Below are 25,957 nucleotides of genomic sequence, written 5' to 3'. Positions count from 1 at the left end.
TGACTTAGTTTATGCCATTTGCAGTATCTAGGTGAACCCTTTCTTAGAACCAATAAAATCTTACCAATCATCCAAGACCTAATGCCACCTCCATCACTGACAAAACAAAGTCCTTTTGTTCCTCGTGATTTCTCTGTCCCTCTCAATAAGGTGAGCCATATATGCTTGTGTATCGCACAATTCTAAGGGATGCCATCCACACCAGCATCTAGAGTTGAGTTCACACCGTGTACAACCATAGGCAGAAGCCCCAACTCTGATCTCTGGTGGCATTTTGTCAACTTCCTTAGTTATCTTCTAAACTTCATAATCTTATAGTTTACTTTTAGAACTGGTTAATATATATATGTCTTATTGCCTTTTGTAGGCTATACAATTTGACATAAATAGATCCCATTAAGCTTTGTGTCCACCAATACGCATATGAAAGTTTGTTATAATCACATTTGTGGAAGAATAAAGAGCGAAACTTTCCCAGAGCATACTACTATAAATGCAGCTTTTAATGTTAAGTTATTTAGATTTTCTTTCTTTTAAATTGTGTTACATACAACCGAATACATGAAGAGTTCTTGTACACAGCCACATATGGATATTGGCATTAGCCAGGTGAAAAAAGTAGATCCTTAATTTCTCGTGTAAATGTTTTCATGTTTGATGTCAAATAAACACAATTTCAGTATACTTTTTCTGAGAAGCCACTATTTTTTTCTAGTTCATTACTTAGTTCCTTCCATTTTCTTTCCTTATATTTCAATATTAGATCCTTCTAACCTTTTGTTTCCAAATTATGGGTTATTTCCTTTGGAGAATTAACTATTCCATATGATTTATATTTTAGTGTTCAATGTTTGTCTTGATTTTCTTTTAGTTAGTGAAACTTCTATTTCAAGGAGAAATCCTTATAATAAACTTGAGCCATTCCCTGTGTTTCCCTTTTCTCGTTAACTAAGAGAGCAATTTAAAATCTAAATTACAACTAATTTTTAAAAATAAATAATTACAATTCCACATTTTTCTATCTTGATGCTTTTTACTATGTTTATTATTACTGGATGATTTCCGGTTCTGCCACATCATATTTTGCTCTCTTGAGCATTTCCCTGTATCACAAACTTACCTAAGTAGACTTAAAGACCCCTGGAGTGTTTTTCACCCGAACTGGCACAAGGCCACGGTGCAGGCTTTACTGTATACCATGGGTAGTCAATAAGTTCTTAAAAATGATATACACACATTTTGACTTTGGGATTTGTAGGTTCGTGGTGACGAGATGCTTCCCTGCCCTAACGATACCCTACTTTTCCCTCAGCACTTGAATTCTTATTTAACCACATAAATACTCAAGTTTGTCTTTTTATTTCCATAAGTGTTATGCTCACATTATTACTACCATTCTTTGAGATATTCATTCATCTCTTCATTCATTTATTCAACAAATATTTATTCACTACTTGTATGTACAAAGTATAAGTAATATGATTTAGTGGAATTCCAAAATTAAAAGAAACAAATACTGCTCTCTGAGAGCTTATGGTTTCAAGAAGACACAAAATGTCTAAGTAACCATGATGCCCTACCATGAGTCATGTGAAATGTAACCTGAGTCACAATAGAGATTCCTTATAGTGGGAAGTTTTGGGGGTGGGAGTATCCACACTGGGCCTTGAGAGGGCTTTGTAGAGATGGAATAAAGGACTCTATGAAGGAGAATCCAGTCACTGACTTATTACAACCACCATCCATTTTACATTTACTGATCAGGAGGTGTGACAAGTTTATTTCTGAACAATTTGGGTTCTTTTACTTGTCTAATTTGATTTATTATATCTACAAGTAATATTTCATACTTTTAAGGAAAATAAAATTAACAGTAGATTTCTCATATGACTACATTACTCCTTGCTGTGCACATCTTACTGTCCCATTGACCAAAACAAGTAAAGTAAACACATACATATATATACACAGACACAAGATAGAAATAAGCCCTACTTCAGAACTATCTACCTTACCACTCAGTTAAATTTTTATATAGGCCTTATTCATTCACTCATTCATTCAGTCTCTCATTTAGCAAACATTTATCAAGTGTCCACAATGCACAAACAACAAATTTTTGCTGAGGATATAGCAAGAGCCAGGCAGATCCAGCTCCTGTCCCTGCATGCTATCTATATGCATAAGTTTTTTGACTATGTTGTTTTAAAATGCCTTCTTTCTGGGCTGGGGTTGTGGCTCAGCGGTATAGCGCTCACCTAACACGTGCGAGGCCCTGGGTTGGATCCTCAGCATCACATAAAAATAAATACATAAAATAAAAGTATTGAATCCAACTACAACTAAAAAATAAATTTAAAAAAAAAAATGCCTTCTTTCTCCCTCCTAAACAGGTGGCCTGGGTCTCCCCGTCATAACTCATTCTCCAAATGTCACAGGACAAATGCCACAATTAAGGTCACATGACTGAAAATCTGTGTGCCCGAACAGAATCCCCATAATGCCATCCAAATCCAAACAACAGAGGTCAGTAATTGAGCTTTTATGAACCAATGAGCCATTTAATGTGTGGTTTGTGGATATCTTGCTTAAGAGAACTGAAAGGGCAGGAAAGAAATAATGAGGCTTGAGTTGGGATTAAAGGACAGAGAAAAGGGCTGCCAAGAAAAACAATGATTTCTGGTTGGTTAATATTGCTCTAGAAAATAGAAAGGGTCCAGTAAAGAATAGAAAAAAAAAATGAGCCAAAAAAGAAGCTAAGATGGGAATAGAAAACAGAAAGTGCTATCCATGCTTTGGATGCTTTGGACACAGGGATTGACACTATGATTGAAGGAAAATAAAGAAGTGTTTGCAGCAACAGGATTAAGTGTTCAAGAAATAGGCTCAGTAATTACAATATCATATTATGTTGAGTAGCTGAAGAATGATCTTTTAAAACAATAAAAGTGAGTTCCTAGAGGAAGCAAGAGACTTTAGCCCAGCTCCCTGGGGGGAAGACTCAATCTGGAGATAAATGTCTGAATCTAGGATAGAAGTGAAAGCTGGAAGGTCAGTAAGGAAGAGGAAGGCTCAGCACAGACAGCATTGAGAACCAGCTCCAAGAGTGCACGGTCCTCTGAGACCAGACAGTGCAGGGAGGAATCAAGGTCCTTCATATACCACTGTGGTAGATGTGCTCAGGATTCAAGGAGCAAGAGCACACTTAGAGCCAGGCAGCAGAAATGGAAGGTGGGGAGGGCATGAATTGATACTGGATCAAGCTAATGCCATTGGGGTGTCCCCTAACTACATCTACAGCGTGGGAGCAGGGAAAGTAGGCAGGTCAGGAGATGATGAGCATTAGGTCCTTCGGGCCAAGCCTTACTCTCCTTCCTTGCACAGTCCCACTCCATACCACACAAGCACAGCAGATATCTGTCATTGGTTTATCCTCAATGCATCCTGCTCTCTGGATTGCAATAAGCCATACTTATTACCAGTCATGTGACAAGTGGCTCTTTCTTTTGATAGTTTTACTCTGCTGATTGTACAATATTTTTACTTTTTCTCCTCTTCCTTAAAGTGGCAGAGAAACATTTTTGGTTTTCTCTTCTTTAGCACCTAACAAATGTTGACACTGTCATGTTATGGTGGTTCCATCTAAATGAAATTGGTCTTATTTATTTTTCCTCTACTAATCATATTTTATTTTACTCCTAATTTGCTCTGTTTCTTTTGTCTAGTTTTTTTAACCTCAAATATACTCCAAGTAAATGTCAGCTGTTAATTTTTTTGTATATCTCCCATATAAGATGAATCAGGACTAACCCTGCTTTATCTCTGAAAACTTGAGAATACACAAAGAGTAAGATATGCACAACTCAATTGTGTTACAACTTCCGTTAAAATACTGACATCTGCTTGATAGAGGATATAACAATAAAGTTTGTTTCTAAATTTTGGCCTCTAAGATGTTATATAGTTCTTACTAAATATTTCAGCCTGAATTGTACAAACTTACCAATGTATGAAGGTAACAGTGTTGATACAAGCCACGATTACACTTCTTGAAACTCTCTCTCTTTTTCTTGCAACATACTGAAAAACAAGAAAAATGCTTTATGTGCTTTCAGAGATTCTGAAGTATGGTATAATCTGGGTATTGTAAAAGGCTATTTATCTGTAAATAAAGTAGCAAAACACTGCAAAATTGGGTGGGGAACCTTAACTTCAGAAATACAACTACAGGAAACAAGATAACTTTATCTGTCTCAACAGTCTTCCCAAGAAGATAAAAAAAAAATTCTTTTAAGTACATACTAAAGATGCTTATGTGCACTTAATATGTGTGTACATAGACACAGACACAATGAGAGAAAGTAACATGTTGAAACTGCTGGGCATGTTGGCTTTCGTATCAACTATTTGGGAGGTGGAGGGAGGAGGATCTCAAGTTCAAGGCCAGCCCGTACAATTTAGTGAGACCCTGTGTCAAAATAAAATATAAAAAGGGTTGGGATGTAGCTGGTAGAACACTTGACTAGCATGGCAAGGCCTTGGGTTTGACCCACAGTACAACATACACACAAAAATCCATTTCGAAAATTACAACCACAGGTAAATAAAAATGAAATATTATTCCTGGGAGATATGGGGTATGGTACAAGAGTTATCAAGGTCAGCTATAATAATGCATGTTGAGAAAAGTTAAAGGCTCTGAAAATCAGAGTGACATAAAACATATAAAGTAGGCAAGAGAAAGTCAATGAAAACATTTTGAAGAGGAAGTGACATTTCAGACAAGGATTTAAGGAAGAATATAACAAAGACTGAATTTAGAAGGGCTAGAGATTCTGTGGCAGCAATTTAGACAACAAATAATACAGAGAGTGACAGAGATGACTCAGCCAAAGAACTGTATTTCTTTGTGATAGTGTAGAAAAGAAAGAATAAGCAAAGGTACCTAAGAGATAATTATGAGAAGGTGTTATACAGGTAAATAATGTAAGGCTGAAGAGACAGTGGAAGGTCAGAGTCATAGAAGAGGATTTGGCACACATCACGAACCTTCATCATAAGATTAACAACTTCTCAAAGATGTAATGAGCATGTGCATGCACAATTCCTAGTAATGACAATGTCGAGCCTGCTTGTGAACACATTTAACAAAACACAATACCTTATCTCATTATCCTCTTCGTTAATCTGTATATTTTCACCTGCCCTTGTAAGATTTGGTTGTCTCTTCTGGAAAAAGAGCAAAGACATATATTATAAAAATGAAGTTAAGAGGTAGGTGGTCATTTATCTTAATATCAATAGTTCTGTAACAGTTTTTTCAACATGCAAAATATTTTTGCAGCAAAAAGTTATGAAAAGTGCTTGTGATATCAACTCAACATTTTTAGGATGTTGGGGTGAAAGAGTAAAAAAAGAAACTGTCAGATTTGAGCAGTAATCAAATTCAAAAGACATTTCTAAAAGCGGAGTCATAATGATTTAGCACATTTTATAATTTCAGACAGGCTTCAATAAGAGAACAAAAGAGCACTAATGCAAATGGCATTTATTTGGTTATTACGCATATTGTATGATTCCCATCATATTTTCTTCCTTTTTATATTTAGTTCAACTCTTAAGCCCGATCCTGATCCTGTTCTTTAAGCATTGTGCTGTAGACTACGGGTGTTCTTAGCCAGAGGGATTATCTCCAAAGCATGAGGAACAGTGAAAACTTCTCTAAAATTTAAATTTTGTTGAGACTATAAGTTAAGGTAAGATGCATTGTTTTCTCAACAGGATCTTTTTTTGGAAAACGGAAGATTGCTAGTGATATGTATATAAAGTATGAACAAATAAATATGTGAAATTGATCAAGAGGAAAATAGCAAACTTACCTTCCAGTATAAGGCTCCAAAAGCAAAGCCAATTACAAGAGAAAAGAATGCTGGCAAAGCCATGGCTGCCCATTGCAGGCTGGGGTCTTCGATGGAATTTGCTGCTTTCCCTGTGATTTAAAGAACACAGTCGTGAATCCAGAGGATCCATCCTACAGGTTTTCCTCTTATCCTGTGGTTGTTCCCAAGTGTTTCCATATGTACTCTTGACCTATATCTGCTTAAAGTATTCAAAAGTCTGATTTTTTTCTCTTGAGTTTTATTTTTGCAAGACAATGTAAGTCCATTAATCTCCAAAAGATGAATGCATTTTAAAAAGAAAGAAACCAGACAGAGAGAAAGAGATTTAAGTTGGTTAATGTTCATGCACATGGAACACAGCCTTGGCATACTTCCAGGGGTGAAAGGGTTCTCTATCAAACAATTCTATCTATGTCTTTATCTTCTAATGTCTTTTCACTTTCTCATTCTTGCCATCTTATTCCCAGATTTTAAAGATAACATTTTAAAAGCTGGACTAGGGTCTGTATACACTCAGTGAAGTCTACCTGGCTGAAAATCTTAAAGTCATTAAATGTATACTGTAGTTGTAGTAATTTGGGTACTTCATGCTTATAATTATGGTTATTTGTTCATTCATACCTTCAACACACACATACTGAATGCCAACTACTATGGATGGTCTAACTGGTTGAATTTTTCACTTTTTACATGGGAAAGCTTGAAACAATATAACAGAGAATGGTTGCAGCCACCAGGGTCACCTTATACTAAGTATGTCAAAATAAATAACTTAGTAACAAAGAAGACACACAGGATTGGCTTGGGACGACTTCCATAATCCTGCTTCCCTTTTCTATAATAGGCAGAGTGATTCATGAATTAAATAAAACATAAATAAAATTCTGACAGATTTTTCTGGATGCCTGCTTACAAAGATCAAATTGTTTGGAAACACACATATTTGTTGGTTTGTAAGAGTTAAATTTGATGTTTTCTTTCAAAGAATTTAGAAATTATAAATTTCCCAATCATTATATGATCAAAATGTAAACTAACTCAAGGTAAAGTAACTCTTTCTAGTTGATTTTTCACCAGTATTTGGGTCAGCATTGAGCGTACCTAAAACACCTAATACAAAGAATGAATTTACTGTGTGTGCTACTCAATGTCTACAAGGGGAGAAAGATAAACTCATGGATTTTATCTAAGAGGTAGCATATAGGTGTTATCTACTGTAGTGAGAACAGGAATTGCCCATTTCCTCCCACTTCCCACTCCCTAGCATCTGTGAGCTGGGAGCAGAAAATTTCCTGATCACATGACTCCTGTTTCCAAAGAGACCCTGTTGATAAGATGTTTGCATGTGTGCTCACATGCATGTGTGGTTGTTGGAGGGGAGAGGATGGTGAGGAATATGCATGTAGTATTAAGTACCTGGGGCTGGGTAGGGATGTATACCAAGTGGGGTCCTCATTTACATAATCAAGAATCCCCTCCTTGAGATTGAACTAATAGTTCTTCTGGCATACTCCAGATTTGTCCCACAAATCTTATAGTCCCACAAATGCTGTTTCAGGCACCTCAAATTAGACCTCAATATAAATTTTCTCACCAAAATAAACTTGAATGATAAAATGAGATTTGGTACAATTGAAGTACAATTTTGTACTGATTATCACATTAATTTAGTTATTTTAAGGAAGATTACCCTCCTTAAAATAGTCTGGGATGTAAGTACCATTTATAAAAGTGTTTTCTATGAGAAAATAGATTCAGGCTTAAAGCAATTACTACCATTTTAGGAATTTTAATATTAATATCTAAAATAATTTGGTTCTTTGTTTCTGGGAAGCTCCTTGGTGAACAGCCTGCTGTGGTCTCCACTGTCCATTGGGATTGTTGAGTGCATAATAATGACGAATTTGATTAGGTGACTTCCTGGAGAGACCCTAACCAATGTACAGAGAATGAACAAAGGAAGTTATTGATACTCTGCCCCCAAACCAGTGGAAAATTCCACTAAGTTAAGATGCTGTTAAGGAGAGCTCCATGACTAATGCTTGGTTAACCAGAAGTTGGTATCAAGGCAGCCTAGCATCCTGTTCCTCCTATTCTATCCAAAGGCCAAACCAGTGTCTTGGATTTCACCACTCAGACCAGGAGAAACACTAGGCTCACTAGAAAAGGCATAGAGAGATTACCAGATGGTGAGCTCACTACCTTGAGCCTTTTTCAGGTAGGTTGAAGGGGCTAAAGGAGGGGCTTCAAACTCAGCCATGAGGGAGTCCTTGCTAAGGAAAGCACACGTTCCTCTCTGTAGTGCTGTGACTTCTATCAGTTGATAGTTCCATCCCTAGGCTATGGGCTAATACAGCAGCAACAGTCTTCCTAGAAGACAGGGGAAAGGACAGGGACTCTAAAAACATGGAGGAGAATGAATTGACAGCTACTGAGTGGCGTTTCCAATGGAGGTCAATGTTACCCTTACTTTCGTTATTTCAGTCATGAATGCATAGAACTTAAAAGCCAGGTCTTCAGTTCTGCAGGGATACTAGGTCCCTTTTGCAGAGACAGAAAAAATACTTTATCAGAAAGGGCTTGCTTACCTCTTGAGGGGACTCCCACCTTGCCACCAGTAATCTATGGGGTTTAAATTGCTTGCCCCAAAGCCCATATGAAGGGGATTTGGATTCAAAGCCCAAATGGTGGTAGCCAAGACTGGTTGCAGAGACTTTGTGGGCAGGGAGAGCTCATCTGGACAAGATTTGAGTAATTCCAAATTCCTGGGTTATTACTGTATTTATTGTGTCTCATTATTACTGAGACTGTCCACTGTTCAAACTGCTTAGGAACTGACTTGCCTAATCTGATTAATAATAACTGAAAACTAGAAAAATAGAACACGCAAAACAAATAGTGCTGTGGCCTGGTGTGTTGATGCAAACCTCTAATCCCAACGATCTGGGAGGCTGAGACAGAAGGATCACATATTGGAGGCCAGCCCATGCAACTTAGTGAGACCCTGTCTCAAAGATAAAAATTAAAAAGTGCTGAGGATGTAGCTCAGTGGTAGAGGGCCCCAGTTTGACAATCTTGTTAAACTTCTTTTTAGAGTAAGCCTGCTTAGGAACTTCACACCAATAAACATGGGTCTTTCGGTGCTTAGGAAACAGGCAAATCCTTCTAGATGAAGATCCCAAACCAAGTGCTTATAATAATTACTGACCTGAGGTCTTACTGCATCAAATCATTCTCATAATCACTGATGAACTCTTAACTAGATGACAGGCATGCCTCTAACACCTCTAACACGTGTACTAACTCATTTACAACTCAGAAACTCTGTGAAGTAGGTGTCATCACCTGCCAATTGACTGAGAAGTCAGAGGGTTTAGGTAATTTGTTTAAGGTCACACAGCAAGCCAAGAGCTACGGGCACCATGTGAGTCCAGGTGGTTGGGTTCAAAACTATTTGTAGAAGATGTACAGGGTAATGTCAAGGTAAGGATTTCTTTCTGTATAATTTACACAGTTTGTAAGGACCTCAAACAACTCTCAGACACACTTTTACTTGGCATAAAGGATGTTACTATTACATTGTACATGTAATTCTCTTTGTATAAATAGTATGCTTGTTTATTATCCCATGAGTCTCCCTTATATACTCTCACCTTTCATATGCTCTGACCCTCTCTCATGGCCAGGTTTTAAGTCTTCTCCCTAAAAACTATCATGCCTTTTTCAAATTTCTCTGACCCTTCCCTACCCCCCAAAAAATCCCATCTCCTTTATTCTTCAAGTAAAACATTTATAGAATTTGTTTGTTATACATATCATTTACCCTACTAGACATTTTATTTGCATCTCTGCTGTTTAGAATGTGAACACAACAAATGTTGACTTGTGCATTGGTGTCTAAGTGGCACATTTATGAGTGACGTTATACCTAGCCAAAAACTGTTGACAATGCAAGATCCATATTTTTTAAAAAAGGAAAAAAAAGCACAACAAATTAAAAAACAAAACAAATCAAAAAAAGGCTATCCATTCATCTTGCAATTTAAAAAAGTGTCTTCAGGCTCAGGGGCTCAGGATTGAATAGAATTTTTACATTCAGTTTCTTTGAAAATCAATAGGAAAGACTTTTGCTTCCACCCATGATGGTAGTGGGCTAGCCTTCCCAACATAAGTAATTATAATTCTGGACAAATTTTACGAAGCAATTTTTTTTCAGAAATCAGCTGACATGAAGTCCAAAAGTGTAATTCCTAGGAGGAAAAATATATAAAGTAAGATCCATGAGAGTCCTGGCTCTCTGGATTTTGGCACTCCTAGCTGGGAGGCACCTTCAAATTGAGAGGCGCAAGATAGTGCCCAAGTTTCAATGAGCTCACCAAGATATGGAGTTAGAGGTTCAAGTTCAGGTTTGTTGATACAGCCATGGCTATAGAGCTAGGTTATTTGCAAGAAGAGAGCTGTGCAAAGTGGCACCACTGATCTCTAGACAAGTTTCCTTCAGCTACTTGTCAGATAATAAGTTGTACATGCACAGGGAGAGACATCATAAAACGGGGCAAAAACACAACTCCTAGGAAGCTATAATTGCTATAATCTTACTAGAGACCTTGACAGTCACAAACCAATGGGGCAAAGGAGTTCTGACAAGTAAAATTGTTGAGATTTTTCTTAGTAGTCTAGAAATGTCTCAGAAATCCAGGGCCTCAAAAATAAGGCTACTAAAACAGGCATAAAGGCACAAACCTGTAATCCCAGTGACTTAAGAGACTGAGGTAGGAAGAATGCAAGTTAGAGGCTAGACTCAGCAACTTAGCAAGACCCTGAGCAATTCAGTGAGACAATGTCTCAAAAAGGCTAAGGATATAGCTTAGTTGCAAAGCACTTGCCTGGCATGTGTGAAGCCCTGGGTTCCCAGCACCACTCCCCCCACCTACCCCACAAGTTAAAATAAGACTACTAGCTGCTCCCTCTCTCCAGGAAAGTTTTTAAACAAGCCTGGAAGGAAGATAAAGCTCATCTATATAAGTAAGTGAACCTCCTATCAGAACAAAACATAATGGCCTTTAAGGAAATGCTACAAAATCAGGAAGATGCTTAACAATAGAGTTTCCATAATATTTAGCATATATTCAAAAATTACTAATCATTTAAAGAGAGAAAAAGGCAAAAGAAACTATAGCTAAGATGGTCTACACATTGAAATTTGGAGACAGGAATTTTATAACAGCTCTTGTAATGTTTAAGGAACAAAAAAAGAAAATATTATCATAATAAATATGTAGATGGAAAATATCAGCAAAATATTAAAGTAATTAAATGGAAATTCTAGAACACAAATTATAAATTAAGAAAAAAATTCACTTGATGAAGAATTTAGCACTTTTATGGATGGCAGAAGAAAAATCCAATGAACTAGAAAACAGACAAGTGAAAAGTACTCACTCAGAACAACAGAGAGAAAAGAGGATAAAAGATGAACAGAACTTCTGCAACCTATGATGCAGTGTCAAACTGCCTAAATGTATGTGATTGGTATTACAGAAGAAGAAGTACTTCTAGGTTTGGTGGTGCTGCCTCTAATCCCAGAAGCTTGGGAGGCTGAGGCAGGAAGATTCAAAGCCAACCTCAGCAACTTAGTGAGGCCCTAAGAATCTCAGTTAAGACTCTGTCTCTAAATAAAATATTATATGAATTTTAATATAATATTTTTTAAAAGGAGGGCAGGGTATGGTTCAGTGGTTAAGCATTTTGGGTTCAATCCCCAATACCAAAAAAAAAAAAGTTCAAGAGAAAGAGCAGAAGATAAGTGCAAAAATTAGGGCCAAATTTTTCCTGTTTGGGGAGAAAATAAACTTATGGACTCAAAAAGCTCTACAAATCCCAAGAAAGATAAATACAAAGTACAACACTTCTCATAGGCATATACTAGTTAAACTGCTAAAAAAAAAAAAAAAAAAAAAAAAAAAAAAACTTGAAAGGAGGAAAAAAAAGATGTAGTACACACGAAGAAATATAATACAAATGATGGCTACTTTTATACACACATGCACACACACACACATGTGTGTGCAGGGAGAGACATCATAAAACGGGGCAAAAACACAACACACACACACACACACACGTGTGTGCGCCATAGGAAGACAATGTAATGATATTTTTAAAGAACTGAGAGGAAAAAAATTCTGTTAACACAGATCTTGATATCTAGTAAAAAGTACCTGTACCATGCAAGACAAAATCAAGAAAATATTTTCCAATTAAAAGAAAAAAGAGTATTTGTTGCCAGCATTTCTGTACTTAATGGTAAAGGGAGCTTGGAAGAAATTAACACTAGACAGAAACTTGAATTTCCAAGAAAGAATTAAAAGTAAAAAATGTAATCAATGTGGATGGAAGAAGAAATACATTTTTTCTCTTGCTTCCTATAAAAGACATATAATTGTGTGTGCAACAATTTCAAGACTGTATTATAGAATTTAGAAATCACATAGATATAAATAGATATAAAAATGGGTATGGATAAATTTTTTATATATTTTTTGAAATGGGACAATATTAACTTAGAATATTACAAGTTAATATATACATTATAACTGCTGAAACAACTACACAAGAGGTGTGACTTAAAAGCAAATCATAATTTCAGTGGAATGCTAAGAAGAAGCATTAACTCAACAAAAGGTTGAAAGAAGGAACAGACTATCAGTAAAAATGGGTCAAATAGCAAATAAGTAACCAAAGAGCATGTTCAAGTCCAACCATACCAATAATTTATTACATATATCGATGAATGAAACACTTTAATTAAAAATCATATGTAGACCAGACAAAATAAAAAGGCCAAGCTACAGTGCTCTTTTTTTCTATTATAAATATACATTAAAATTAAAGACAATAGATTGGAAATAAAGAAACAAAACATACTAAGTGTGGGAGTATGAATATGTAACAATGAATCCCACTGTTATGTATAATTACAACTCAGCAATAAAAAGGGGGGAAAAGATTCACTACAAAATCCCTAAGCATAAGAAAGATTGGCTTTACTATATATCTGATAGTGGGTGTATATATATATATATATATATATATATATATATATACACACACACTATGTGTTGAGGAATATTTCAATAAGATCAAAAGGACAGTAAATTAGGGAAGATAATCAATAATAAATGTGTATGCACATAATGATATAGCTTCAAAAATATATGAAGCAAAAAACTAAGAACCAGAGAATCAGTCAAATCCACAATCAAAAAGAAATTTAATTCATCTTTCTCAGTAACTGATAAAAAATAAGTAAAACATTTAGTAAGAAATGCAAGATACGAACAAAGGTATCAAACCACTTTGGCAGTATTTGAAAATGTTCTACCAAGTAGTTGAATAACACATGTAATTCTCAATAAATTTCAAAATATTACAGAATATCTTCTCTGACAATCACAGAATTAATTTAGAAACCAATAACAATAAGATATTTAGAAAAATTTTACAATTTTAGACTTTATAAAGTCACCCACTTTTATACTACCTATAAATCAAAGAAAAAAAATCACAAAAATTTAAAAGTATTGAAAAAAAAATAAAATGAAAACACAACATGTAAAAATGTGTGGGATGTGGCAAAAGCTGTGCTTATAAGGAAATATATACCTTCAAGAAATTAGAAAAAAATAGTTTAAAAATGATCACATTTTCTCACCTTCAGAAGCTAAAATAAGTTGAGTAAATTAAACCCAAACCAAGTAGAAGGAAGGAAAAAATAAAGACTAAAAATCAATGAAATATAAACAGAATTCAAGAAGCTAAAAGTTGCTTCTTTGAAGACTACTCATAGTTAGTACAAAAGGCCTACATTGACACAGACATGTGAATCTCCGGTTCTATTTTGAAGCTTTTCACGTCTGATGTGTTATATATGTAATTCAGAATTTTAGATTTTAGAAGACTCTGTTCTGCAAATATGATATATTGTAGACTACCCCCAGTGAGTTCTGGGCAGCATCCTACAATCAAGCATGTTATTACTTCTGTATTGAAATGTATAAATGTTAATTTTTAGGATAGGTAACTTCATCTCAGTTCAGGTCAAATTTTGATGGGAAATATTCTATACTGTAGACAAGCTATTGTGAATTTGTAATAAATCACTTCTTTTTGTATATAAAGGTCTCCTCGTCCATGAACAAAGGACAGTGGTCCATTTATAAATCTTAGGGATGGCTGTTATTTTCTTTCTGCAGTTTCCATGGGGCTACAGCATATTTGCAAATCCAATAACTTTTATAACAATCTTTGCCTGGATTTGAAAAGAGCAAATAGTCTCCTAGAAACCTGGATTCATGGCCAAAGAGGAAAAGAATTTCAGGGAAAGAAATATATTTTCCAACATATACATTTATGTTAAAATAACAAAATCACCAAATTTCCAAACACACAATAGTGAATACTGATACACAGATAACACAACACTGAAAATATCCTTGGAATTCTATATCACCAGCATTTGTATTTTCTATTTTAAAATTCCATTTTGTCAGGCCCATTATCCACAAAATATATTTTAAGTCTACAATGATAAGTCTAAATCATATTTCTAAAATTAACTTCATGCCTTATTTAAAATAATATTAACAGAAAATTTATTGGCCCTGTTCTCTAAACATTTTCTCAAGCTCTAGGGAAACCCAATTCTACAAACCAAATATTTAATTCTCAGGAAGACCATAAGAGGAATAATAGTAACAGAAAGGTATTAATGATACTAATTCTATAAATTTCCTTTAAAGCCCATGCAATACTCCTATAGAGGCTAATTGGAGCCATGCATGCATTAAGTCAGATACATGTACTTACTATTACTGCTACTGCTGTCATTCCTAAGGGAGCTGGCTGCAACAGGGGGTAACATAAATGGTTTTGTGACACTGACTCTGGAATCTAAATAGAAAGCAATAATGTGTCAGTGTTACATGGTGATTTATATAAATTACAGAGTCCCTAAAAGGTGAAGTACAATACCAAGTACCAGTGCCAGGTCCACTTCCCAAATCTAGATCATTCGGATCCTATTTATTTCCTATGGAGTCCTCCTCTTCTATTTTATTAAGAAATTCACCAGAGGAATTATAGAACAAATATTGATTACATTGCATACATACGTGATCGATGTGAATGACAAGTTGTTGTAATTTGTCATTTAAAAAAGGAAATCAATGAAATTGGGGTTTTGTTATAGGGACCCAAGGGTAGAATCAAAAGAGTATCTATTCAGAGTAACTGGTGAGGATCACAATTCATGACTCAGAGTTTTAGATTCTTAAGGGAAAGATTTGAGAAGGGAACATTAAGAAAACTGAAGGTGAAGAATAATATAATTGTACATTATCAGCAAATAATCGGGTAAGAAAAAAATATGAGCAATTATCTCATATATTATTTACTCACAAACAATTCTTTAATTTAAAAATGACTAAATATTGTTTTCCTTTAGAAACCAACAAAGCTACAATCATTAATTTCTTTAATACCATCAATATTTGCTTTAGCTACACATATATTTGGTTCACAAGTAGACTCTTACTCATACAAAGTTCAAGCATGCTATTTACATTTAGATTGGAGATGCAGTGTGTCTCACCTTTTTCAGGACTTAACGTTGAAGAAAGCACACAATCACTAGTTTCAGATGCCACCATAAAGTCCTTGAAGGCATCAATGGATCTATTAAAAATCCTAAAGAATTCTTCAGGAGTAAAGAGCCTGGGTTCTGGCCTCTTAGATGACTCTTTTACATTCTAGAGGGAAAAAAAAATCAAAACAATAAAACCAAGATTATATTTTTCAAATAGTATACAGACTTAACTGAGGTCAAGATAATAGATTACAAATAGGTCCTTCATATATTCAAGTATATGAATTCTAAAAGCTAACACTTTTAAACAGTTCTTTGTACATAATTCAATTAGGTAAGGTAGGATAGTGAACCATCAGGCCTGTTTGGGACTTGACTCATGACCACAGCAATGGAAGGAGAGGGAGGGGGACAATGAACACAGTATACTATCAGTGAAATAATCCTGAAACAAACAGGACTTTTTGTATAGATGCTCATTAAAAATACTTGTATTGATTTTTTAAAAGACCCCTCTATAACACATGATCCAATATCCAAAGATAAAAGTCTGATACTAACTATGTAAAATGTAAAGATTAGGTTGTTAGTATGATATGGAATGAAAAAACTTTTATATGATATATAGTAAGTTGTTACATTTGCTATATAGGGATACATGGGACCATTCTGTGATTCAGAAATTCCACTCCTAGGTAAATTCCCTAGTGAAACTCTTGCACATATGCACCATCAGACATTAAAGTTATATAGAAAGTTCCTAGCTTCAATGTTTGTAACCCTTATGCCAAGCAAGAGTGGCTTAATAAATTGTGGTATATTGAATCAATGGAATGGTCTATGAGCAGTAAAAAAATTAACAATGGCTATAGGCATCAAAGTTGATACATAAGTTGATAAGCAAGTCATAAAAGAATAAGAACTGTATGATTAATTTATTCTTAAAGGCAAATCAAAACTACATTTTAGGGAAGTATAAATGGATGTTGTCTGCAAAGAAAATAGCACTTACTGTGCTATTCTCTGTGCCTAATACATGTTAGTTTAATCTCCAAAACAACTGAGAAATGCCATGTAAAATCTCCATGCCATCTGCAATGTCCTTGGTTCCAGCCAAAAATGCCACAATTGGTAAATGCATTTTCTTCATTATTTGTAATACTCTTCACAACATTTCCATTTATTGAACACCTAACTCATCTTTAAAGCTCCAATATATGTGTTGTTTTCTGACACCTTGTATAATATGCCCTCCTTTTATGATCTTTGCTTCTTATGAATGCCATTAGCACACTATTATAAAAAAAGAGATGCTGGGGGCTGGGGATGTGGCTCAAGCGGTAGCGCGCTCATCTGGCATGCGTGCGGCCCGGGTTCGATCCTCAGCAGCACCACATACCAACAAAGATGTTGTGTCCGCCGAGAACTAAAAAATAAATATTAAAAAAAAATTCTCTCTCTCTATCTCTCTCTCTCCTCTCTCACTCTCTCTTTAAAAAAAAATAAAAATAAAAAAAAAGAGATGCTAGTGCTAAGATAGAAGATGACAGTTACATTCTGGCTTCAGAAAATACAAAGTGAGGCAACAGAAACAATAAAATGTAAAGATTAGGTTGTTAGTATGATAAATATTTTAAGATTGGGAAGCATTAAGTGGCACTGACATTAGGTCTTAGAGAGTAGCTGGAATTTGGATGGGAGAGTAGAGAGGGCATCTAGGTATTAAGAAACAGATTCATGTTTAAAACTTTGAGTTTAGCTAGGCATGGTGGCCTATACCTGTCATTCCAGTAACTTGGGAAGCTGAGACAGAAGGATCACAAGTTCAAGGCCGGCCTTGTCAATTTAGTGAGACCCTATTTCAAAATAAAAACTAAAAAAGGCTAGGGGTTCAGTTATAAAGTGTCCCTAGATTCGACCATGAGTACTGCAAAGCAAACCAAAAATAATAACAAAACAATCCTTTGGGTTTCTAGAAATCTGGAAGGTTAAACTTTGACCAGTTGAGCTCTACAGCAAAGCAGGTTTCTTAGAAAGCCCTAGTGTATCATAGAAACAGTGCGATAAACAACAATGATGTCAAAATTTATTAACATTTATTTTCCAGATATGGTGTTAAAGCTCGTATCACAGATCCTATAATGTCAACCTTTAGGACAGGTTTCTGCCACTATCCACATTTTAGGCATACAGAAAGCAAGGCGTAGAGAAGGTAGGTACACAAAGTCAATTAGTGAGAGACTTGGAATTTGGACCAACATCTAATTTCTTAAGTTTTGGGGTACACTCCCTATCCCTTATGCTTAGAAGTCAAAGTAATGTCATGCCCACATCCTGAGGTTGGTGATGACTCATTATCCAAGTCTAATGGACCAAAGTACACTTTTTTGTTGTGACATATGAGGTAGTTACATTATGGATACAAGAGCAAGTGTAAGCCTTCATAACAGAAATTTCCCATTTAAATAAACTTTGGAACCTAATAGGAAGGTTTTGCAAATTTCGTATGAAATAAAAGTAAAGGAAGAGCTGAATTTACATTATAGTATAAAGAAATCTTATTTTTATATTAGGTGACAATATTTAGCGTGAATGTACATCTTGTTACTGAAATATAAATACAAACATTTGTTTTCTATGCTTAACTTAAAATGTTTTTAAACACAAAGTTTATAAGTTCAAAATAACACAAAATCAAGATGCCCCCTTTTTCCTCAAAACCATCAATTGGCATAGGTTTTAGAGAAGAATAACAACAACAAAAAAAAAAACAATCTCAATGAAGACAGAAGTACCTTAGGTGAGTTTTCTTCCACACACTCCACAAGGTCATCCACTATTTTCCCAAGTTTGTCTATGATAGAATAATTACTCAAGCCTTCAGAAATATTTGAAAACTTGTCCAGAAGATTAGTCAGGCTGACTGACAACTGTATTACCATCTCGTGTAACCAACAATGGCTAGGCTGGAAGACACAGAGGGGAGACAAAGCATCTGTTTTAATAAATGCTGTGAACTTGGAGTCCTCCTCAGAAGTCAGTGCTTCACGTCACTGACTGTGGGACAAAGAATTTCTTCATAGAAGAACAGGTCAATTCTTGGATTTTGCTCAACACAGATCTAATATCCCGTTTCAAAATTGACAAATGCGAAAAAGACCAGAGAAAAACCACTGATGGTAACAATGTTGTGCTCTGCTGTGGAAGAAAATTAAGGTAATAGAGAGCCAATCCTTACCATTGGGAAAGTTCAAATATTAGTGGAACTTCATGGCTTACTGACTGTGTTCTCAGAAGAGTGTTAGATGCAGAATAAATACAAAATATTGACGTGGGAGAGAGTCTAGGCCCTCAAAGAATTCCCTGTCCTTTTGTTGACTGAAATATAAAATAATTGATTAATAATACCTTATGATTCTAAAGAACTTGATAGATTTCAAGGCTTCTAAGTAGATATATTCGTGTAGGATTGTAAAAAAAAAAAAAAAAAAAAAAACCAGCCCTGGCAGGAATGTGATCTGAGATCTGAATAGAAGCACTTTTGCCTAGTGGTAGGACCAGCTATGTTATTTCTGGGATCCAGTGCAAAATGAAAATGTATTCATTGTTCAAAAGCTTGCATTCAAAACCTTGTTCAAACACTATTAAGAATTTCAAGATTGTGATAGTAGAACATTAAACCAAGCATGGAGCCTACCTAGCCTGGGAAGCCACTTTTGCCCATTGGTTAGATCAATGCTCAAGACCTGGAATCAGGCATACTCGGGCTTAATTCTGGTTGAGAAACTCCAGGCAAGCTATGTATTAAGCTCTCTGAACTGCACATTGCCTGTGTATGAAATGAGAAAAATGAAACCTTCCATGAAGCATAGTTGTGAGGAGATAATGTAGATAATATGAATATAAGTTGTATGAGGGCAGCATATTTTTAAAAGAAAACTTGTTCCCTGTGGTATTCCCAATGCCTTGAAAAGAAGCACGAGTGAAAAAAAAAAAAGTGAATGAGAACAAATACATCCAGCACACATTTCCATAAGATTTTTATTGCGAAATTCAAAATTTAATAACATTAATAGATGAATATAATTTTTTGCATAATAAAACCTTTGCAATATAGGTCTACCAATGAGAAAAATGTAATGCTTTGTTTTGGGTTAACATTTTGCTCAAAGTCAGCATTCTGTATCATTAGAAAAGAGTACAAAGCTAACCAAAATGAATCATCACTAAACCTTATTTCTTTACTTACCAACAGAATACCTGTGTAAGGAAAGTCAAGTAACTTACTTAATTCTAAGTTACACAAGGGAGTTATTTTATATACATTTAGCAGACATATTACATATTACAACCAGAAAAAAAAACTGGTTTATCTATAGATAGGTAAGCTCCAAGTCCTAGAAAAGTTAAATATTATTCAAAATGTTTAGGATTATTGGCTCTGGCTTCAGATAAGAATGATTAAAAAAAGAAAAAAGGAAAAAAAAACCCAATGGGAAATTAAGACAAGCAGCTGATTCAACCCCTAACCAAGTTCTCCAAGGACTATGCTTCCAAAGAAGTTCAGAAAAGATTCTTTGTTAAAGAACCACTTATCTTAAGCACATGCAAGTTCATACATGCGTCATTAACAAGTCTTTCAAATCTGTCAGTCAACCCTTGGGTGCTGAATTGCTCTGCAGGTTTCTTTCCTACTAGGAGGTGTTAGTTTCTTGTTAGTAGTCATCCCTACAAGTAAGGTCTGACAGGGTATGGAATGCTGCATATACTATAATACTGTTTGAATAGTATTTATATGGTAGGACAAATATCTTCACCAGATATCATTCAACTATAACTGTGAAAATTTTTCTATAACAAATAAATTTCATGCATTCATTTCTTAAAACTTTTTTTGTTCCACATTATAAATATCATTGTCTATCTTTCTCCTTGATCTTCTGAATAATAAGTGCCCAAATCAAATTCTCTTGTTTTGAATTAAGACTCTCCTTTTGATTCTATGGTTATTGCTCTAAATGAATGGGTCGCTTTTTACAATCCTTCCTTTCTTCTCTCTCTCTCTCTCTCTCTCTCTCTCTCTCTGTGTGTGTGTGTGTGTGTGTGTGTGTGTGTGTGCATGCGTGTGTCTCATCTTTTCTCTTGCTACTTTCTTTGTGGTTAAAGTAGAAAATATTTTGTTTGTTTCTTATTTTCATGCTGGGAAATTCTGGAGTATCTACAGCCACTTCTATTTATGTTTATTTCCAACTGAACTTTATGTTTATATTTTGTGTTCTACTTTCCATTTAGCTATAACCCTTCCTTTCCTCATTTTCACATACTTAAATCAACATTCTGAACAACCAACTTTTTTTCAGTAAAATATTCAACTCCAATCCTGTGATGTCATATAGTTAGGTCACAGAAATCCTAGAATCTAATCCTACCCCAAAGTTTATCCTTCTAAAGATATGGACAATTTAGTGACAATTGATGTGAACTTCTTAACTACACCACTGAAAAAACATATTTCTAAGATCCTTTATTCATTATTAATCCTTGCTTGCAACACAATTTCCTTGGAAAAGACTGTGTCATCAAAGTTCTATCTTTTCATTTAGTTTGTTTAACCAGCTATGTATTTGCTTTTTAAGATTCTCAGATGCATTAAAGATAAAACCAAGGTAAACAAATAATATTAAATGTCAGCCTGTTTTGACCTGCCTGACTCAAAGAGAGGAAACCAGTTTTGACTAGAACATCAAGCGCTTTCATTTTTTTTCATTAAATATAGTCAAATGATTCGTGAAGAGAACAAAACACAATGAAGTAGGCATTTCATTTGTGAGATGTAAGGGGCCTTTCTGTTTCTCAATTCTTCCAAGATTGTGATTATGAAATAGATGATTAAATGTTGTCAAATTCACGCATGCAATTTTGTGTTTGCCTTAATAAATAGCATTATCATGATTTCTTTCAGAGACCATTTTAAACTTTAGTTTTAAATAAATATTAACTAACCACATTTATTATAAGAACATAAGATACAATGTTTTGTCTTTTGCTGGAAGAATGGCAGGGATTAGGAAAATTAATAGTCACATGAGGTGTCAATGAAACGACATAGAAAAGAGTTTTTGATTGCCTTAAGCACACGGAACTTGATATTTTATTCACCCTGATGCACAATTTCCGAAAGAAATATAGACTGCTTTCAATGGAAAATCTGCTTGGATGTTTCCTTAACTCCACATAATTTCTAACCATTGTTCTCAAGTTAATTAGGGTAGTCCTGTCTAGAACTACTAGAACACATGAGCTTTTTATTCCTATGTATTTAGGATACATATTATTCTAGAATGTTAATGGACTCCATGATGTTGAACCAGTAACTCTGACCTTCTGGCAAGTCACTACCACTGATGATTTTGTTAAAAATTATTAACTTCCTTAGTGGTTTTAAAATACCATGAACACCGAATCCATGATTTTTCTAAACGATTACATAAAAAATACAATGAAAATCAAATATAATTAAAAGTATCCTAAACACAACTAGGAATATGGCCAAAGGGAAACCACATAAGTATCCATGCACATTCCAAGACTAAACCAAAATTATAAAAATATGTTAAATGAATTCCACAATATGTGTGATGTAACACCTTTATAATCCCAGAACTGGTCAATTTGAGACCCCGGATAAAATTAACCATGCGCTTTAAAAAACGTCCTGGGGATTGGCCAAGACTGGTGAGCTTTCTCCTCTCCACTCCCTATTTCATTTATTAGTTGAAAGAAATTTGACACAGGATTCCACATCAGTGTTAGAAGCAGAGAGAATGTCTAAGTGTAGTCACTAAAAGATTTATGTTATTAAAAGCTAATAGCGGACAATATATCTGTAATATTTGTTCGTTGGTGTGCTTCATACTACTTTCCATTTGGCAGCTGTTCATAGAGATTCCTATGTGATTTCCGATTGGGTTTGAAGTTGGTATTGACCAGTGAGAGTTCTCTCTGAAGGAGCTGAGGGGAAATACTAACCAGAGACTCTGAGGGAAATAAGCCCTGGATTGTGACCTTTCCATGATATTCACAAGGAATATTCACCCAGGCTCCAATCCAACTAATCTCAAAAGCTTGATCCTTTTGTTTTCTTGTGTCAAACCGCAGTCTTACCAGAATTAGAAGAATGTGCCCAGGGAATGAAGCCTTCCTTTCTTACTTATGCTTTCAGTATCAACCCCAGGCTGAGCAGTCGGACTCATCTGGAGCCTTGTCATTAGAATTCCAGTACCTGGAAGGAATGCCTGAGAGCATCTGGTTCCGTCCCATCCATTGCTGAGAGCAGTCAAGTGGCTTGTCCATGGTTTCATCAGAAACATTAGAAACCAGGATTCTCATGCACTCACCTAGAACTCGTTTCCCACTGGGTTTCCACTCGGTTCCCACATCTGAACCAGACACACTAGCTCTAAGGTGCAATGAAGAAATCTCTTGAAAATGGAAATGGCTCTTTCTGTCTTGTTTCCATGAATCCAGTCATACAAGGAAATGCAATTTTCTCCATGTCTTTGAGGGGAAATTCCGACTGCCAATTGCCAGTAGTGACTTTCTGCACTCTCCTTCTGGTTTTTACCTGGTGGCCTGCCACTCTCAAACCTTCCATGGGTGAGAAATTCAAAACTTCCTCTAAAAGCACTCGGCAAAACATTGGGCATTCACATTGCTAATGAAGACCTTCTGAAATGTTGACTTTGGGGTTTACTAACAATTTATTTTAGTTCTCTTCCTAAACAATTCATTTGGATCTTTCTGTATTCACTTTTTAGTAGGCTAACTGTATTTTCCTGTTTGAATTATAGTGATTTAAAAATCTCCAGATGATTAAGATGCTAATCAACCCAAGCACTATAAATCCATGCTATTTCCCAGGGCAGGTCTAAAAATGACCCCTGAGGCAGACCTAAAATAGCACAGTAAAGGGACATCATGGGAGTGAGGGCAACAATGATTAATAGACCAGAGGCTTGGACTTAAACTGACTTTGTGATTTTAGGGAGGTCACTTAATCTATTTAGGGCTTCAGTTTCTTCATCCATAAAATAAAGGGGTTGATCTAATCTGTTCTGGTCAGTATGGGAGTTACTACTCACGTACAATAACTTGTCACTCAAAACAAGGCTGAGGCAATAGAATTTTAACTTTACTAAACTATGAATCTATTTAATTTCTTTGTATTTAAAAACCAATAACTGGAAACCTTTTAAAGTATATTTGGAAAAACTTAGGTATGTGAATCTGCATCTTTCAGCACAGAATTTTATAAAGATCTAAATATGAAGTAAATATTTCTGATGAAAATTCAGTGTCTGAACTGGAATAAGACACAGGTGTAAAATCTACAGTTGTCTTTGAATAATATACAAAAAATTCCATTAATAATTTTTATATTAACTAGAAGGTTAAGTGATTATATTTGTGCATATTAAGCCAACCAAAATGTATCATACTTAATTGCACTGTTCCTTTTTGCTTTTGAAATGTGGCTACTGAAAAAATTTAAGATTATGTTTGTGGCTCCCTTTGTATTTCTATCAGACAATAATGGCCTGGATGTTCTGAACAGTGTTTTACTATATCATTTTTAAGATGGGCTTCTGTACTGTAGTTTGAGTATACAAAGCACTGATTGAAAAAAGTACTTAATGTCCTATTTTATTCATTTTATGCTTATTTCTTTAAGACTCTTTATTATTACATGGGAGGCAGACAAGCAGATTTGCTTACTGGGCTTCTTTTTCTATAGGAAGTATAAGTATTTTACATCATAGGGATGGACCATCAGGATGCATCTTACAGTGCAAAATGCATAGCCAATTGGATAACACTAGATACATGATCAATAGGTCAATCAGAAAGTCCCTGCCCAAAGTCCCTGATAGTAGTGATAGGAACTGCAATTAGTCTCTGAGCAGAGATGAAACTATAAGATGAATTTTGGAGTTCTGGGGCAGTTACCTTCTCCTGGGTAACCTGAACAAAGAAGAACACTTCTGTACAGATATAAGAAAAATCTGGAAAGACTCAAAGATGAGGAAAGCAAAACCTGACAGCTTTCTAATCCTGGTTCCAGTCCTGTCCATATTCTAAACTTGGGTGGCATACTATTCTTACCATCCCTGTAAAAATAGGACTGTGTGTGTGCACATGTGTGTACATGTGTGGGGTTAGCTTCAGTTCATTATTATTACCAAGAACAACAGAGTCTAAATTACTCAGATGAGCTCCATCAATACTTGGAGATCTGATATTTTTTTCTACTAGTTAAAATGCATATTGGTAAGTAGCTTCTGAGTAGCTACTATATGCACTAGGTTGTCCAAACAAGTGAGGAAATAGAAAGAAGTAAACAATTTCATCCCTGCTCTTTAGATAACTAAGATATAGTAAAAAAGAGAAAACATAACAAAAATAATATTAATGCCATCAGGCAATTACTATATGCATAACATACCTGAGGTTTTTTTATATCTTATTTCTCACAATAAAACTTTTAGATGCACAGTATATACAATACTAAGCTGTGATTTAAGCTTGAACCTAAATGAATAGATTCTGAAAAACTCTACAGAAATTAGAAGATAACTATAAAGTTAGGTCCCTATGATGGGTATAGTATTAGTGTTGCTAACCATGGTGTCTCTAACATCAAGCAAAATGCTCCATACAGAGTAGGTATGACACAAGGTCTCCCTGGCCAAACATATAGAGAGAGGAGGGAAAGCATATTCCAGAAAAACAGAAAAGAGCCTTATAAGAAAGACAGACCTTAAGATGACCTTGGAGGAGATAGCCACTAGGATATGTTCAGTTCCAAGGTATGCCATGACCTTATGGATAGAATTTGGATGAACAGATGAGAGAATAAAGGACATCCTTGGCAAGGGGAGGCAGTCCCCAGCAAAGCCCTGGAGTTGTAATATGCATGGTAATTTCAAGAGGCAGAGATGCATCTAGCTCAGATGGCAAGTTTGTGTTGGGGAATGGCGTATGCTATTGGAGCATACTCATATACTAGATGAGATGGTTAGGGTGAGGCTAGATGATGGGGAGTCAAAATCATCAGGTTCAGGAATTTGGCTTTCGGTCTTCAGTAAACGGGAACAATGGGAAGACTCTTACATACAGAAGTGACTCAGTAAAGAATAGCAGAACAGAAAGCTCAAGAAAATCATTATTCCTTGAAATTGCATAATACAACACTTATATCCAAGAGCCTCCATTAAATCCCACTTATCTGAAAGAAGATAACAATAATAATGTTGAAGTGCAGATACTGCAGGATGAGTTTTAGGCACTTCGTCAGCACAATCTTCTGTACTCTATTCAGTTCCAATGTGCATCTCAAGGAAATTACAAGTAA

General features: G+C 35.3%; 1 protein-coding gene across 2 annotated transcripts in view; it reads right to left on the bottom strand.

Moving 5' to 3' along the window:
- Positions 1–25,957, bottom strand: part of Kitlg (KIT ligand) — an 84,131-nt gene that overhangs the window by 7,341 nt on the left and 50,833 nt on the right. The window contains exons 4-9 of one of the 2 annotated variants that reach the window (XM_026397242.2): positions 18,342–18,512; positions 15,553–15,709; positions 14,769–14,852; positions 5,880–5,989; positions 5,162–5,229; positions 4,004–4,080 (exon numbers count right to left, since the gene is read on the bottom strand). In XM_026397242.2, coding sequence (XP_026253027.1) covers positions 4,041–4,080; positions 5,162–5,229; positions 5,880–5,989; positions 14,769–14,852; positions 15,553–15,709; positions 18,342–18,512 — 630 coding nt within the window. In that variant the 3' untranslated portion in view covers positions 4,004–4,040. The remainder of the gene's footprint in view (positions 1–4,003; positions 4,081–5,161; positions 5,230–5,879; positions 5,990–14,768; positions 14,853–15,552; positions 15,710–18,341; positions 18,513–25,957) is intronic. The other variant, XM_026397250.2, reaches the window with a different exon arrangement.

Source organism: Urocitellus parryii, chromosome 5, assembly GCF_045843805.1.
Source record: "Urocitellus parryii isolate mUroPar1 chromosome 5, mUroPar1.hap1, whole genome shotgun sequence".
NCBI classification, from domain to species: Eukaryota; Metazoa; Chordata; class Mammalia; order Rodentia; family Sciuridae; genus Urocitellus; species Urocitellus parryii.
The sequence above is the reverse complement of the archived record's forward strand: the minus strand, read 5'-3'. Positions and strand labels throughout refer to the sequence as shown.